The sequence below is a fragment of the Aspergillus glaucus genome (genome assembly GCF_001890805.1).
Source record: "Aspergillus glaucus CBS 516.65 unplaced genomic scaffold ASPGLscaffold_4, whole genome shotgun sequence".
NCBI classification, from domain to species: Eukaryota; Fungi; Ascomycota; class Eurotiomycetes; order Eurotiales; family Aspergillaceae; genus Aspergillus; species Aspergillus glaucus.
The window spans coordinates 425,096-441,171 of record NW_019170456.1 but is presented as its reverse complement, the minus strand read 5'-3'; the positions used below and the strand labels follow the sequence as shown (position 1 = coordinate 441,171).

Genomic DNA, 16,076 nt, shown 5'->3' with positions numbered 1-16,076 from the left:
CCCTTTTTTTTTTTTTTTTCCTTAATATCTTGATACATGTCTGCTTAGCATACGGGAAGTCAAGAGCTCAGAAATGTTTGACTGCCTTAAGCTTGCACCTGCAATGCTTCTTCCCACCTGTTTTGTATACCCTTGTGTTTTATTCTCTCACCGGATGGCTTTTTCTATTTGTCTTTGGATGTTTCGTTTATATACTGCAATTGTCCGTAGGTCGGGTTCTGTGGAGTAAAAATAGCAAAAACGAACAGTTAAGCATAAAGCAATTCGTTTACCTTGTGTATCCCGTGTCTCAAAGAGGTATTTTTGGTTGTTCATTGCGCGACAACTGAGTCGAGCACAGCTGGTCACTGAAACAATTGGGCAGCAACAGAATGTTACTCATGAGGGACATTCAGCTGTTACTCATCAGGTTTCACTTGTTGCCCCGGTGGAATGAAACTCTTTTGGGCTCCTAGCCTACGATCTTGCCACCTTTATATGTGCTGAGTATGTGTGTCCATTTCATGTGTCAGATATTCTGTACAAAGTATTTCGTAGAGTCTATATCATAAAATCAGGCCATGCTTACTACTTCTCCTAAATAACACACCGTACTCCTGTAGGAGTGGACATCTTGTCATTCTCGTCACGTAGCTCACTGGCTCCGTGTATGTTGTACGGCGCATAGAGGGCTATGTGCTACGTTACTCTTTTAGAAACATTCACTACTCCGTACTCTAACTTCCTTTTCGTCTGCCTTGCCCTGCTACTTACCAACTTCATCCTCTTCTCACCCTCAGCCTCCTTCCATCTCGCCTACTTCAGCATGACTATCCATGGCACATTGTCTTTTTTAGCGCCCTTATCAATAACGGGGTTATACAGACCTTCGAATACTGAAAACGGCTTCAGATAATGCCGAACAAAGTTTACGAGGCACATTTTCCCTGGCTAGTGGATGCCGTCAAAATGTATCCTCAACTGTTAACGGAAAAAGAAAGCATTCCCGCGTCTCATAAGCAGCATGCTCTCTTCTCTTTAACAAGACAACAACCAATAGATACTTGCTCCCATGATGAGGTATCATGGGCCTTTAGCTCTATACATCAACCAGGAAAGAGCCATACGCGTGAGTCTTACCAGAGGGCAATCGAACCCCCACACTTTTCATGGAATCCGAATGGACAGAATCCCTCCCCGATTTCCATAACGACCGTGATATCTGGTTAGCACGAGATGTCATGTTGGTATTGAAATGGTCTAAATTGTGACAAGGAGGTCAAAGGTGAATCGTTGAAGCCCTAGCCCAGAAATGTCCACCGTGATTCAACGGAAACACGGTCGTCCAGCACAAGGGCACACACGACAATGAAGAAACCCGTTCAGGTTCATCACAACGTCTTCATTGAACCAAAGAAACAACGTCTTCGTGAAGGAGGCACTCGTTTACGCCATGATGTTTGGTTGATCATCGAAAACAGCCTACTATCATGCACCCTTCCCCCTCAGAAAATATATCATATGAAGATGCTCTGCATGGTAAGCTTCTTTCGAGGCCTGCCATGGCTCTGCCACATTCGAACACCTTGAACAGAGAAACCTAGGGCCCACCGTGCCGGTTGAAGTACCGCGTCCTGGACGCAAACATATGGGTCCCTACAGACAAGCAAAGACGTCGAGACTGACAATGGCATACCACCGAACGACTTCAAATGACAGCGGAACAAGTTATTGTGGAACCCAAAAACTGCCTTAGGATATACAAAGAACCTAAGCAGAGGTTACAATATTCGATCAGAATTGGCGGCCCTCGCATGGAACAGCGCAGCGTATCAGAATGCAGTCGACGGCATTGAGATATTTTGAGAATTTCGCCCAAAACCACAGGATGAAGACTCAAGTCGTGGAGAGCAACCCAGTAATAACGCTATCTGATCTCCTGGAACTCTATAGTATTGCTCCAAGCAGCGAATTGTCTCTCGCCTATACGCTGGCCAAGTCGATCTGGCGTTATATAATACCAGACACATGAATGAACACTGGACCCAGTCAATCAATAGGTTCTTTGCATTCCTTTTCAATATTACTGCGTTCATCTTTCGCCTGCTATCGACATTTTGAATCGTCCGTCGAACGCATCGAGGATGCTATCATCTGGCAACCAGATATGACCAACTTAACGGTATAGTTATAGCCGTTTTAATTATCTCAAGACTACAAAGAACTGTAACCGGGAGCCGCCATCGGGACTGTCCAACCCAGTCTATTTGTTAATTTCTCAACTATCTTTAGGGAAAGGACCACGCTGTCGAAAGGCATGTTGAGGGGCAACTTTCTGCACAGGGTACGGAACACCTGGTTCCAGAGGGGCAACTAATAAGCGCTTACTAAAATGTCAATATATGCATGTTGAGCTGGCCGAAGGCTACAATGTATTGGCACTGGGATCTCATTTAATATACAAATCTGCAGGTATGATTTGTATCATAGTTGCCTGGCCAAGTATTGCAATTATTGTTTGGTATTCAGTGTTTGAGGTAGTGTGTTTATGAGGGAAGGTATTAGTTAAATTACTGTAGATATAAAGTAGCTGTGAATATAGTGTCATGGTCATGGATCGTAAAATAATACAGAAAGGGAAATAACCGTTGAGAAAGCGAATGCATCACAATACTAAGGCCTGCCTGATAGCCTTGAGAAACCATTTTGCATCCTCCCATCCTCCGACATCTCCTGGCTTGTCAACCATTGGAGTAAAATTCTCGTCGTCTCTGCTAAAGATCGTAGCGATGTCCGAATAATCTTCCAGATGCTTATCATCTGCTTCTTCTGGTGCAACTTGATGATCTTCCATGACCCGTTCACCATCGGGAGCAGGTGGATTACGATTATCACGATTATCAGGCCCAGCTGAGAATAACGTTGGCCACTCATCGACACCAAAGAACGTCCACTCAACCATCCGATCCAGCCAGCTGCCTAGCCCGAATCCACTCTCGCGCGTCAACCGCTGCATCTCCTTTTCGTCAATCTCGTCCTCAGAATCAGAGGACGCGTCGGAAGCAGATAGCGATGATGACGATGCACCATCGTCCACGTCCACGTCCACATCAACATCAGCGTCCTGCTGCATGTTGATCATTTCAGCTCGGATCTGCTCGTCCACAGCGTCCGGAGTAAATTCGCTTTTCTCGCCAGCGGGTGTAGGTACCCAAGTGTAAGAGGATGTCATCTCAAGACCCGATGTGGCCAGATCAGGCTTGCTACCCCGTCTGCTGGATCGAGAACCCGGTCTGGACGGGGTAGACATCCCCGAGCGAGATTTCTGACTGGCCGCCTTGCTATTAGTACTGCTGCGGGGCCGCGATGACGACGAGGCGGTAGCTGCAGCTGCAGCTGCATGATCCTCGATGTAGGAGTTATTGTTGGCAGCCTCCGAGGCCAGACTCGTCGAACTCGCCCGTTTCACCAGCCAGCTCTGGCCCTTCTCCTCTCGCGTCGACGAGGCAAGCATAATCCCCGTCCGGAGCATCCATTCCGAGTCACTATCGGCCGAGCGCCGTGCGCGAGACGAGGAAGACCGGCGCGGCGTCCTTGTACCATCCTGGTGCATGCGACTTGAGCTCTTGCTCCGGCCATGGCGTGTACGTGTACGGGAGGTACTGCGAGACTGTGACTGCGATAACACGCCGGGGGTTCCTGGGACGGACATGCTGGAGAGGTATGACGCGGGTCTTGGGGTGCTGGTGTAGTCGTTGGAGCTGGGTGGGCGTTCAGTTTCTGGACTCGCAGATCGCGCTGAGTAGTAGCCCTGGGACTCGCTCTCGAGATCGTCATCGTCTATAGGGTATCGGGGGGTCAAGGGGGTAAGCGAGAGGTGGTTGAAGGAAGGGTAGGAGCGGCGGGATTGGAAGCCGGGACGGGATGAGGAGCGCTGTTTGGTCAGTGGATGTAAGGTTAGATGGGCGTAAAGGGTAACATACCTCCATTGCGAAAATGTCTAGGCGATGGTGACAATATCCCTGGAGCTAGAAAAGGTGAAAATCGGGGAGAAAGAGGAAGAGCAGGCGAAATACAGTAGACTCCGCCCGAGGCACTTTCATGTGAAAGCGCACAGCTGGCGACATGTGCGCTGTACAGTGCTGTACAACAGAATGCGCTGGACGTTCCTAAGAAAAAGACAGACTTGTTCTGCACTAGTTCAGATTATTCCTTTCTTAACGAGAAAAACCAGAGAAATGCGATGTCATAAAATTTGCTGACTTATACAAGAGAGAATCCGGGGAAATCCCCGCATTTCCACGGAAAAGTAGATTCGTGACGCTATAAATACAGGAGCCATCATGTCCGTCACTAGATGGATCGTAGAATTTTATAACATAATTTTCGTTCACTCAATCTTGCCCTTGTTGACCACAAAGCCTTCAAGTGCAGAAATGGCAGCCCACAGTCGGTTCTCGGCTTCAGGGAAGACCAACGACCGGTTGCTGTAGAAGACCTCATCGGCGACTTCTTCAGGGTGGCGAGGCAGGCAGTGCATGAACTTCCAGTGTTCCTTGGCACCACCCCGTTTCGCAAGGTCCGCAGTAATTTGGAAGCCCTCAAACTCCTTGATCTTCTGGATCTTCTCAGATTCCTGACCCATTGACACCCAGGTATCCGTAACCAGCACGTCCGCGTCCTTAACAGCCTCCTCGGGAACGTTAGTCTGGGTCAGCTTTCCGGCATTGGGGACACTCTCGCCGGCCTTCCTGATGATCTCCAGCATGTGAGGAGGAATCTCGTAACCCTTGGGTGTAGCGACGGCAATGTCCACACCCAATTTGGCTGCACCAATGGCCATATCAAACAAGACGTTGTTGGCGTCTCCAACCCACGCAATCTTCAATCCCTCCAATCCCAAGCTAGACAGGTTGTGGCCTTTGGACGGGAAACTCTCGTAGATAGTCTGAAAGTCGGCAATGGCTTGCAACGGGTGGTACGAGTCGCAGAGGGCGTTAATCACAGGCGAAGTCGAGTGCTTCGCAAGATCCGCAACATCGGAGTGTTTGTTGACCCGGGCCACAATACACGAAACCATAGACGAAACCACCACAGATGTGTCGTAGAGTGACTCATTGACACCCAGTTGAATATCATCCTTGCCCAGGAACATAGGATGACCACCCATCTGCACAACGGCACCCTCTGTCGAAATTCTGGTGCGAGTACTCCGCTTGCTGAAGATCATGGCCACGGTCTGTCCGGCCAACGAACCCATCAGGTTCTGGGGCATTGTGCCCGATTTAATGGCCCGTTTGTGCGAAGAGGCATTGCGGACGAGAGCAGTGAATTCGGCGGGCGTCAAGTCGGCAATCGAGAGGAGATGGCGAGGCGCGAAAGGCGAAGTGGGAGGCATGGCGGGCGACGAGGGGGAGGTGGAGGAATATTGGCGCACAGCTCTGGTCGGGAGTGACTTGTAGCTGGCAGTGCGGGCAGCGGCCAATCTGAGACCGCAAGACATAGCGTTCGGAGGAGAGTTAATGTGGATATCTGATAAGAACAATTGCTTTGTATTCAATCAGAATCCAGAGATTTCAAAAGAGCGCCGGAAAGCGTTCAAAAATAAATGAGTCAATGCAGCACAGAAAATAATAATGATGCGGTCGTCGTACGGTATGTTTGGGTTGGTATGGTATTGGTATGTAATATATGCATCCGGTAATACCAATACGCCTTACGTCGATGACCATCACCAGTTGGCGCTGGGAGAGCTTCAACTATTCCATTTCTGTCTTCTTCAACAACATCACATCATCATCCTTACTCTTATATATTCATCGAGTATACTCTTCTCTCGGTTTCTCCATCTTCATTCTGACCATAACTTGTACAATTTGTATCCTCTTTCCACTCCCTATCCGTCTATCTCTCGATATCATCTTATCTCCCGTTCTCCCCACCCGTTCCAGCGTCATGGCTGACGAGGAAGATAGACCTCTGCTGGACGGAGGCCCTGAATCATCCTCTAATCCTCAACCTCCATCGGTCATGGACTCTTCGGCGACTCTGATGGAGCAAGAACCCAGACCGTATGAATTGGCCTCCGAATCGACACCACTAATAGCCCGTCGGGACGATGATGAAGCGTTGGCGTATGGGACGGACACAACACAGCGTCGCTCTTCATTCTCAGACATTGTCTCGAAAAAGTCTAGATCCCGGTTACAGTGGCCGATCATATTTACTTTGGTTTTATTGGCAACCGTCCTGGCCGTCCTGATATTTGCTTTTGCTGCTCCGGCTGCGGTAAAGCGATACGCCGAGGAGGCTACCGTATTCAAACCCACACATCTATCGATTGATTCAGCAACATCAGATGGAGTTCGAGCTCGTGTACAAGGGGAATTCGTTGTCGATGCCAATCGCGTACAAAGAGGGACTGTTCGAAACCTTGGTCGCATGGCCACATGGATAGGAAGGGAGGTCGAAACCAGCCAGTCGGATCTAGAAGTATATCTGCCAGAATACGGAAATGTGCTCGTTGGGACCGCATCGTTACCGTCGATTAAAGTTAATGTCCGGAACGGACACACGAATCATGTCGATGTCCTGGCCGATCTGGCAACAGGGAATATCCCCGGCATCCGTGCAGTGGCCATGGATTGGCTGGAAGGAAGGCTTGGTCAGTTACGGGTCAAGGGGAAAGCGACGTTACATCTGAAGTCTGGACTATTGAGCCTTGGGAGGCAAACAGTTTTCAAGTCTATCGCTTTTGAAGGTTTGTATTGGGTCACTGCCATTGCTTTGAGTAGAAATTCTAATAGTACTTACAGAAAGCGACTTCCCTCGTATACCTGATGTCAAAGTCGACAAGTTGATCGTGCGTGACCAAGACATTTCTGCGGAAAAGGGCGCAATGGTAGTTGATGCTTCCATCACTGCCATGCTCGATTTTCCGTTTGCCGTCCGAATTCCCCCGCTTGGGTTCAAAGTCCTCGTTCCCAACTGCTCGCCAGGTGAACCCCATATCTCCGTGGCAGATGTCCGGACCGAGGAAGTCCAGATTGACCCAGGTCAATTGACTAGGATGGACGTCGGTGGCTTGATCAAAGGCCTTTCTGAAGAATTGACGACAACTTGCCCGGGGCAGAAAGACTCGCCGCTTGACTTCCTTGTGAGGAGTTATGTCAACGGCCGTACAACCACAATTTATGTCCGAGGAGCTGAGAGCGCTTCCCTGGGCACGCCATTATGGATGGTGGATCTTCTGAAGAGCGTCACAGTGCCATTTCAACTCACTGGGCATGCCTTGGACAACCTTATCCAGAATTTCACCATGTCGAATGTGCATTTCTCTCTTCCTGACCCATTTGCGAATCCAAATTCTCCGGAAGCATCGCCCAGAGTCTCGGCCTTGGTGAAAGTCCTCATTGATCTACCAAAGCAGCTTAACTTGACGGTGGACATTCCACATATTCGCGCAGATGCTGATGTGTTATACCACGGAAAGAAGCTTGGGGTTCTGGAACTGCATAAGTGGCAGCCTGCAAATTCGACTCGAACGGTAGACGCAAATGGCTCCCCCGCTTTGTTTGTGGACTTCGCCATGAAGGATGTACCGCTCAGAGTCACGGACGAGGATGCCATGGCCGATATCCTCCAAGCATTGATTTTCCTAGGAAAATCGGTTCAGCTTCACATCGCCGCGGCTGTGGATACCGAAGTCGCAACAGGATTGGGGAACGTCGCTGTACGTAGGATACCAGCAGAGGGGGATGTGGACGTTAAGCGTAAGTCTGCATATCTCTACTCTCTACCCATTAGCTGATTGATGTTTTAGCTCCATACGGTGGATCCCTGAATCAACTGAATCCGCGGATTGAGTCTCTGGAACTAGGACCGACCACTGAATCTTCGGCTCTTATAAAAACCAGGATAAACGTTACAAACCCGACAGAGTACTCCGCAACAGTACCACTAGCAGACTTCGTGTTGCTCTATAACACTACTCCGGTTGCTCATGTCTCAACTCGTGATATCTCAGTTGTCCCTGGAGTGAACACAGGTATTCCGGTCGACTTTCTCTGGAGCCCTATGGACGCAAGTGGATCCGATGGCATAAGCGCTGGTCGCGAAATGATGTCACAATACGCTTCTGGTGAGTAGATACCCTTTGCCAACATTTCTTCTTTTTTTGACACCGGATGCCAGGTTACAATACTACTGTCACCATTAAGCCCCACCAGGGCACAATTCCCGCGTTGCCCAAGCTCGGTGAAGCAATGTCTAAATTGGCATTCGATATGCAAGTGCCGAATGTTCCTGTTCCTCGATCTCACGAGGATACCGATGGTGATGGCAAGCCGCACTTTGTTCAATCCGCAATGTACGTGTCCTGTCCCGGAGATTGTTATTGAATCTAGCTTACCTGAACTTCAGGGTACTATTGTCTTCTTTTGCTTGATTTTGCGTATACCTGAAGACACTTGATTTGCTCTTTTCGGTGGGCATTTCTCACCTTCCTATATCTGATATACCCCATCCATTTTCCCCAAGACGTAAGTCGTCTCATGGACAGCTAACCTTGAGCGTGCTTTCAGCTGCATCTCTTTTCATCAACTGCCGATTTCATTTTATCTTCGCCCCTATCCAAAACCACGATTGAGATCACCTCAGTGAATGCCACCGCATTCTACGAGCATGACGAGGCCGTTGGTCAAATTGACTATCGATTTCCTTTCCATGTACCACCGGGACTTTCACGCTCTCCCCGGCTGCCGGTTGACTTGGATTTCTCGACCATTGGCTATGGTGCTATCAAGGAGGCCCTGGGAGGCTCTTTGAAGATGAATACATTGGCTGAAGTTGGCGTTCGGATTGGACACTATAGAACTATAATCGACTATAGAGGCAGGGGGATCTCAGCTCATATTCGGCTTTGATTTCTCTGCTCTTTTTGGGTTTTCTTGGGATTTCTTTTTATTCTTGGACACGAACTCATTGGATATGACATGACACTGGCGTTCAGGTTGGGCTTTTTTTTTTTTTTTTTTTTTTTTTGGGTACTGAAGGCCGTATTCTTATATCAATCTCAAATAGACACGGTCAACATTGCTACAGCCATCATCCCATGCCATACAATACACACCAAGCGGTAAGAAAGAAAAGTATTAATTCACATCGGATTTTACAGACAATGGAAGTCTACAATATCAGTTGCGCGTAGGCATCAAACCAAACCAGGATAAATAGACAAAAATACAGCTCATGTTCTTTTCATACAGAATAACTCATAGCGGACATGTTCTGTTTAACCAGGAGGAAGAGTGCTTGCATCGACAACATCGGCAGCCTCCTTCTCGGCCTCCTCAGCCGGCTCGAAAAGAGGAGAACGAGGCAGGGCCATCAGACCGGTTCTGGTGGACTCGAGGATACCGAAGGGAGCAATCAGCTTCATGAACGAGTCGATACGGTTGGGCTTTGCGGAGCTGTTGATCACATTAGTTAAGATTTCTTCGGAGTTACGTTGGTATGAACTTACATTTCAACAATGCAGTTGTTGGTGCTAATGTCCAGAACCTTACCACCGAACTGGTGGGCCAGGCGGGTGATAGCATCCAAGTGCTCGTGCTTGTGTCTCAGAGCCTGACTGGGAGGAAGATGACGGGGGTGGTATTCCTTGTTCTCATTCATCTCCGCAATCGACTTCTTCTCCTTGTGACCTTCCAAGGTCTCCCCGGGAGTGGTAATCTCACGGTGGTGCTGCAAAAGCTCCTCGAAGAACTCCGGGCCCAGAATGCTAACCTTAGCCAGCAAGAGTTCGCGCTGCACAAGAGCAGATTCCGTGTAGTCCAGGACAGCCCAGACAGGGACCAGATCATCTAGCTGACGACGAGCCTGCTCGACAACACCGTCCTGACCCTGAAGCACAATGGTCATCCGGGACAAATCCTCCACCTCGGTATTACACACGACCAGACTGTCGATGTTGAAGCCACGGGCAGCCAGGATACCCGAGATCCGGGACAGCACACCGGGCTCGTTCTGGACGAGGCAGTTCAGGACATGGCGCTTGGGCGGGTTCGTCGGCGCCACGGGGGTCTCATACAGGATCGAGGAGACGGCCGTCGGAGCGTCCCATTGCGGGGAGGTATCCGAGACGGGCAGCGGGAGAGGCGAGCGACGGTGCAAGGCCTTGTAGGCAAGAGCGGAAGTCGAACTCGACGAGGATCTGGAGAGTGTGAATCGGGGAAGAGCGGGGGCTGCTCGAGGAGCGGTCCTGGCGGCGGTCGACAGCGTCGATGCGGCCGCGGCCGCGGCCGTCAAGGGACGTCGGAAAGCCATGATCACCCGAAACTGGGCCTGCGAAAATGGCTGGCAGGCGAAGAAACGGGGGAGCACAGGTCAATTCCTATTCAAGGACTGTGGATATGAGGCACTAATGCGGCGGCCAACACGAAGCCTCGCATTTTATATCGAAAGGAAAAGACGAACTCCCGAGGTCGGAGCGCTGAGTCATCGCTCGTCACGCGGTGACAGTACCGCGAGTCCCTAAAGGGGTTAGCGGGTGCAGCACCTGATCTCTGCTGTGTTGAGCCTCGTTGAGATCCCTTCTTGGTAATTTGGACTGCCGGGGTACTCAGCGACAGGTGATCGCTCTGGGGTCTTTCATCTCATTCTTTAACCATCTTATACTTACTCTACAGCTCATAGTACTCCCATAACCGAGTATCATTCCGGTACATATCAGTTCACTTAGTGTCCGCCGGGATCGTCTCGGACTCCACCAAATCCTTTCTCCGTCGTTTTCGCAGTCCCTCTACGGAGCACCGTACACTTGCCTTGGGATTTTCCGCATATCCTTACGACCATTCCCTGTCACAGGCTTATCAGCAGCTTATTTTTCTGCCATGGCTGACGACGATCGCCGTAAGCGTTCCCGTTTCGACCAGACGGAACCAGAGCCCCGACGCCCGTCGCGTTTCGACCGTCGTTCTCGATCTCCCTCGTCTCGACAATCCGAAACTACTCGCACTCGCAGCCCTCTAAGTCGCGAACCTGGAAGCCCTGGTGCAGACACGGGAAAGAAATCTAGTGGAGACCCTGCCGCAGCCGCAGGTAGGATCGCTGTTTTTGCATATTTGGGTATGAAGTTTTGGGCTGATTGCGATATACAGCTGCCGCCGCGGCCAAGATCAATGCTCAGTTGCAGGCAAAGAAGGGTATTCAGCATGTCGATGTGCCTCCAATTCGCTCGGTAAGCATACGCTGGATTGCCAGTGAATTTTGGTTCACTCGCTGACTTGTTTATCTAGACGTCGAGTCCCGCACCGCAATCCGCCTCGCCGTCGAACGTTGATGCTTCCGGAAAGCTGAATGCTGAAATCTACGTTGCTGACGGAGACTATATCAAGGATATCGAGATCAATGACTTGCGCAATCGCTACACTCTCACAAAAGGCTCTACTCAAAAGATGGTAATTACTCCTTGTTGTACTTGCTGATCCACCAGGCATTTACTGCCAGCTACCTACTAGCTGCTTCCTTTCTTTCCTCTTTTTGGTTTCTTGTCTCTCCAATCCTTGTGGTTGTGATTATGCTTACCCAAATCGAAACCGCATAGCATCCACACCCTCATTTGCATCTGCTGACCTCCGCTGCGTGAATTTAGATTAAAGATGAAACTGGCGCGGGTACGCCTTCCATGTCCACTGCTGTTTTGAGTATAGAAGGAAGCTCATCTCTTTTTCTTTTCAAGATGTCACGACCCGAGGCAATTATTATCCGGATAAGAGCTTGGCTACTGCCGCGGTATGTGATACTTTTCCAGTGGATTAGGATACGGCTTGCTGATGGACATTGTCTCACATAGAATCCCCCTCTGTTCCTTCATGTGACGAGTACGAACAAGGACGGGCTCGAAAAGGCCGTTGAAATCATCGATGATCTCATGCAGAAGGAACTCCCGAACCTGGTCGATGAACGACGATTCCGTCGACGTGAGCCACCGGAGCCAGTGGAACGTGATGAATATGGTCGTGTATGAAATGCTCCTACTACCTGCGGATATTCTTTGGCCCCTTGGCAAATTCAAGAAGCTAAAGAGGAAGCTAATTTCGTCACAGCGCAAATGGCCCGAAGAGCGTATTCCTGTTGACCTTGAACCGATTCCCGGATTCAACCTTCGCGCCCAAGTAGTCGGACAGGGCGGTGCTTATGTGAAGCATATCCAGCAAAGAACCCGCTGCAAGGTCCAAATCAAGGGCCGCGGATCTGGCTTCATTGAGCACAACACCGGCAGGGAAAGTGATGAGCCGATGTATCTACACGTGGCGTAAGTATCGCATGTATGCCTTGATAATCAATTTACACCTCACTAACTATCTGCAGTGGACCCGATCCCAACGATGTCAATACCGCAAAAGAGCTCTGCGATGACTTGCTCGCCAATGTCCGTGAACAGTACCAACGGTTCAAGGAAAACCCGCCCCAGCACAACTACGGTGGTGGCTATGGTCAGCGAGGAGATCGTCACCATGGTGGACAGGGTGGACAGGGTGGATACGGCGGTGGTGGTTATGGCGGCTACAACAACCATCACCAACAACAATACTCGCCAGCCACGGAAAGCCCATCCGGACAGGCCACCCCTGCAGCATCCACCGCCGGTGCTGGTGTTGGTGCTGGTGCTGCTGCCAGCGCAGCTGACTACAGTGCGCAATACGCCCAATACTACGGAACCGACCCGTACGCTGCATACGGCGGTTACCAGAACTATGTCGCCTATTATCAATATTACCAACAGTATGCTCAACAGCAACAGGAACAGCAGCAACAATCGCAAGGTTCTACCCCACAGCCGCCTCCGCCATCTGGCGAAGCTCCCCCGCCCCCGCCGCCAGGCTCTGGTTCTCCCCCTCCGCCTCCGCCTGGAGGTGCTGGTTACAGCGCTGTAAGTATCAACGTCTTTGTTCTAAATCCGTGGTATAGACCAATGTACTGACATGATCATCTAGGTTCCTCCGCCGCCGGGTCTGTAATTGTACCTTGGATCTCATTTGACCCAGGAAGGGTGGAGGCTTGCTTAGAACGGGTGGCTTTGTGTTATGGTAGATTTGCGGGCATGGTTCGTCAAAGAACTATATGTGGACATGCTGATTCTGAAGACCCTGAGGGGTTGTCAATTGGTTAGCTTGCGGCTGAAGCTGCAGCCAAGTATGTGCAGCCAAATAGTCTAGAAAGATAGCTAATGTATACCATTCTGGACCTTGCAAGATCCCTTAAACTAATAGACACCCGGAACAACACGTTTTTTAAGACCATAGAAATCCTCCACATGCCAAATATTTCCGCCAGAAACTTTCCGCCGTTCACGACGTTTGCTCCTCTCTTCCCACCTTACCATCATTGGTTTCTACTCGCCTGCAACCGAGCCCTTCGCCTTTGGGGCTTTGATTTCCTCCCTCTGATCGTGATTCAGAACATTGTGAAGTAGGCCAGTGTCATGATTGAATGCGATATGATCCTCTCGGGCCTGTTTCATGAGATCATGGAGGAAATTATGAATGGCTTCAACTTCTTGTTTGATTATCCTGCGGTAGGACCCTAACCAGGTATCCGTACGCATGTCGTAGTTCATACTACAATGACCGAAAAATAAAACATTATTATTTTGTTCAAAAAAGACGAGAGTCATTTATTGCAAGCTTACCTAGCGACCATTTGGAATCCACAGTTTTGACACTGTGTCTCCTAAGACCAGTTCTGAAAAGCGCATGGAGGACATCTCTTGACGGGGTCTCTGCCTCGTCTTCTTTCTCTGAGCCGGGTGAATTTCTAGGGCTAGAGGGCGACAGACAATGTAGTAAGGATGAGAGGTACTTTCAGCATCTGATTTTAGTCCTGGTCCATTTTGAGGGGCGTTTCTTCTCACCCATATCAAAGAAGGTCTCGTTTAGAAGGCCTTGTGGCGTTGAGTTAACTAGTGTCCCTGTTTTTGGCCTGAACCAAAATGGCACCTGCGAAGCATTGTACGGCTGGTCTGGCTTGCCCCAGTAACATGGTATGAACAAGTCATACAATTTCTGTCTTGGAGCGCACTGTAATGCCGCTGAACGACGCAGCAGGCAGTGACAAAGATCATGATGAGGCGCACACTTGATACGTGTTTAAGGCGTCCAGTTTTGTCGAATCAATCGAGCTTATACCTTTGTGGTGATCATTCGAAAACATAGCTGAAAGGAACGATTTAATTGTAAACCGCAGAATTTTTCTTTCCATACCATATGTTCTCTCGACAAGTCTTCTGGTTGCGAAGTGGTTATGAGTTGTTGAATCCTGGGTCGCTTGTTCCATCGATTCAGGTTGTCTTTTTCCGCCGAGTGCGGTAGGGTTTCGCAAGGTTGACTGCACCAGCGGCCATACATGGCCGTCAAAGGTAGGTAGAAACCCATTCCAATACAAATGCATGTCTGCGACAGTTGTCTTCACAGCAAAACCCGCCACGCGCCCTCGAGAAGCGTTCGGTAATTCGTTTTATTACCTATATCGAAGGCCGTCTTCTCTGCTGGGGTTCGCTTCGATGACCCTCCATCTATTCTTTGGCACGTTCGTTGCCTATGCTGCGAGTTAGATTATTCAATCCGGGGCCCAAATGGATAATATTCAGTCAGCATCATGACATGCTAGACTTACAGTATTCAAAGGTCGCTTGAAGGATCCCGATAGCAATTGCATGGAACCATATGTTATCGGCTCTCATCAAACATCAATTCTGTACATGGTGATTGTCGGTCAATTCGAAATTCGAAATTCGTAACCCGAAATAGGAACAAGATACCGAATCTGGAGCCATTGAGGCGAGACTATTTGTCCCACCACATTTGTGGATCATGACGAGGCACGGTTTGCTAGTAGATTTCTGGTGGCAATCTAAGTTGGCAAGTCCTTCTAAGCAGGCAATCAGGACTTGCCTGCATCACTTCATTGCATAAAGGTCGGTGATCCAGTGGAGGACCGCTGAGTGGAACCGCTAGGTATTATGAGGGCCGGTTGGGGCCAAATGCTAATGGTAGAGCTCGACCGGGAGACAACAATACATCCAGTTTCGACTCTGTTGACAAGAACAGATACCAGATCCTATGCTCTAATCTTTCATCAACCTGTCCAGTACCTGTCATATTCTCTGGATTGACCTTATCCAAGTTGTCGTGCTTCCTTTTGCAACTTGGTTGTTGGTCCCTCACATGCATCACACACCATTTCATGGTGTACTCCACCATCCCCTTCAACAAATGATGCAGAGGTTCAACCATCATGGCTGCGTATATTTTTGTCCAACTATGTCTTCACAGCTCTTCCTGCATATAGCTGTGTGTTTGAAATGGCCAACTCTCACAGATGCTCTCTCTTGTTGGCAGGTATATCAAGCTGATGATCCGATTCAACGCAATAAATCGCCCATTCCCGGCATCCTCCATCAAGCACCATACCCCACTAAAAACAATTATGAAGAAGGGGCCATTTTTTATCCTGGAGATCCTAACACGCCAAAGTGCTTTCGAGGTCCTGGACAGCCGCCTGAAGTTCTTCCATTGAATCACATGAAGATTGTTCCAATTCTCTCCGTATATTCTCGTTTGCATGGTTAAAGATATGACGAAGTGGACCTCTGATGCAGGAGTCCGAGATTCCTCTTACGGGGGTCACCATCTCATCGAAGGAACTGGTGGTTGAGTGATGATGACTTTCTCCAAAGACTTGAAGAACGCAAAAACCACATCATAGGCAGTCTGGACCTCTATTGGCTTGGTCATCACTGCTTCCCACATTCGCAACAGATCATCTTCAAAGCCTGCGATTTGCTAGGCGTCGCGAGTTCTTTCCAATCTCTGACGGAGCTGTCTGGTCTAAGGGCAGGGAAACACCAAGATCGCAGAGAATGGCAAGCTGGTTCAGCACGAATTGAAAGTCATCTAATAGTAGAGAGCTATCAGTAACTAGCGAAAATCGCAAGTGTTTCGGTACGTACCTTTCTCGAGAGATTTGGCGACCAGACCCTTCAGTGGAAGATTAGATTCCTTGAGCTTCTTGCCCAACTGAGTGTTGACGATTCT

At 49.4% G+C, this 16,076-nt stretch overlaps 6 protein-coding genes across 6 annotated transcripts; 3 read left to right on the top strand and 3 right to left on the bottom strand.

The window, feature by feature from the left end:
- The first annotated feature begins 3 nt into the window (after positions 1–3).
- On the top strand, positions 4–275 carry ASPGLDRAFT_43529 (uncharacterized protein). Its single transcript, XM_022545838.1, has one exon. The coding sequence runs from the start codon at positions 74–76 to the stop codon at positions 227–229; it is 156 nt and encodes a 51-aa protein (XP_022403742.1). The 5' UTR covers positions 4–73; the 3' UTR covers positions 230–275.
- A 2,084-nt stretch (positions 276–2,359) lies between these two features.
- Positions 2,360–4,330, bottom strand: ASPGLDRAFT_1119890 (DUF3984 domain-containing protein). Its single transcript, XM_022539597.1, has 2 exons — positions 3,963–4,330; positions 2,360–3,913 (listed from the first exon to the last, which is right to left on the bottom strand). Exons 1-2 carry the CDS (start codon positions 3,966–3,968, stop codon positions 2,645–2,647), a joined length of 1,275 nt encoding a protein of 424 aa, XP_022403741.1. The 5' UTR covers positions 3,969–4,330; the 3' UTR covers positions 2,360–2,644.
- Positions 4,331–4,369: 39 nt separating this feature from the next.
- Positions 4,370–5,377, bottom strand: argB (ornithine carbamoyltransferase; the record flags this gene model as incomplete). The annotated part of the gene is made up of 1 exon (XM_022548759.1): positions 4,370–5,377. The coding sequence occupies one exon, from the start codon at positions 5,375–5,377 to the stop codon at positions 4,370–4,372; it is 1,008 nt and encodes a 335-aa protein (XP_022403740.1).
- A 392-nt stretch (positions 5,378–5,769) lies between these two features.
- Positions 5,770–9,016, top strand: ASPGLDRAFT_43527 (uncharacterized protein). The gene is made up of 5 exons (XM_022545837.1): positions 5,770–6,739; positions 6,795–7,751; positions 7,802–8,119; positions 8,173–8,347; positions 8,561–9,016. The coding sequence occupies exons 1-5, from the start codon at positions 5,935–5,937 to the stop codon at positions 8,901–8,903; spliced, it is 2,598 nt and encodes an 865-aa protein (XP_022403739.1). The 5' UTR covers positions 5,770–5,934; the 3' UTR covers positions 8,904–9,016.
- A 255-nt stretch (positions 9,017–9,271) lies between these two features.
- On the bottom strand, positions 9,272–10,305 carry ASPGLDRAFT_120144 (acetolactate synthase regulatory subunit; the record flags this gene model as incomplete). The annotated part of the gene is made up of 2 exons (XM_022540118.1): positions 9,272–9,449; positions 9,503–10,305. The coding sequence occupies 2 exons, from the start codon at positions 10,303–10,305 to the stop codon at positions 9,272–9,274; spliced, it is 981 nt and encodes a 326-aa protein (XP_022403738.1).
- A 283-nt stretch (positions 10,306–10,588) lies between these two features.
- On the top strand, positions 10,589–13,137 carry ASPGLDRAFT_1119234 (KH domain-containing protein). Its single transcript, XM_022539595.1, has 9 exons — positions 10,589–11,079; positions 11,139–11,218; positions 11,277–11,438; positions 11,633–11,654; positions 11,720–11,772; positions 11,834–12,001; positions 12,087–12,295; positions 12,352–12,913; positions 12,978–13,137. The coding sequence occupies exons 1-9, from the start codon at positions 10,872–10,874 to the stop codon at positions 12,999–13,001; spliced, it is 1,488 nt and encodes a 495-aa protein (XP_022403737.1). The 5' UTR covers positions 10,589–10,871; the 3' UTR covers positions 13,002–13,137.
- The last annotated feature ends 2,939 nt before the right edge of the window (positions 13,138–16,076 follow it).

Excerpts from the sequence above, each read along its gene's own strand:
- ASPGLDRAFT_43529 (XM_022545838.1), top strand. The coding sequence starts at position 74 with ATGTTTGACTGCCTTAAGCTTGCACCTGCAATGCTTCTTCCCACCTGT.
- ASPGLDRAFT_1119234 (XM_022539595.1), top strand. The coding sequence starts at position 10,872 with ATGGCTGACGACGATCGCCGTAAGCGTTCCCGTTTCGACCAGACGGAA. Across the intron at positions 11,773-11,833 it reads AGAGCTTGGCTACTGCCGCG|AATCCCCCTCTGTTCCTTCA; the intron begins GTATGTGATACT and ends TGTCTCACATAG. Across the intron at positions 12,914-12,977 it reads GAGGTGCTGGTTACAGCGCT|GTTCCTCCGCCGCCGGGTCT; the intron begins GTAAGTATCAAC and ends ATGATCATCTAG.
- ASPGLDRAFT_43527 (XM_022545837.1), top strand. The coding sequence starts at position 5,935 with ATGGCTGACGAGGAAGATAGACCTCTGCTGGACGGAGGCCCTGAATCA. Across the intron at positions 7,752-7,801 it reads GGGGGATGTGGACGTTAAGC|CTCCATACGGTGGATCCCTG; the intron begins GTAAGTCTGCAT and ends TTGATGTTTTAG. Across the intron at positions 8,348-8,560 it reads CACTTTGTTCAATCCGCAAT|GCTGCATCTCTTTTCATCAA; the intron begins GTACGTGTCCTG and ends AGCGTGCTTTCA.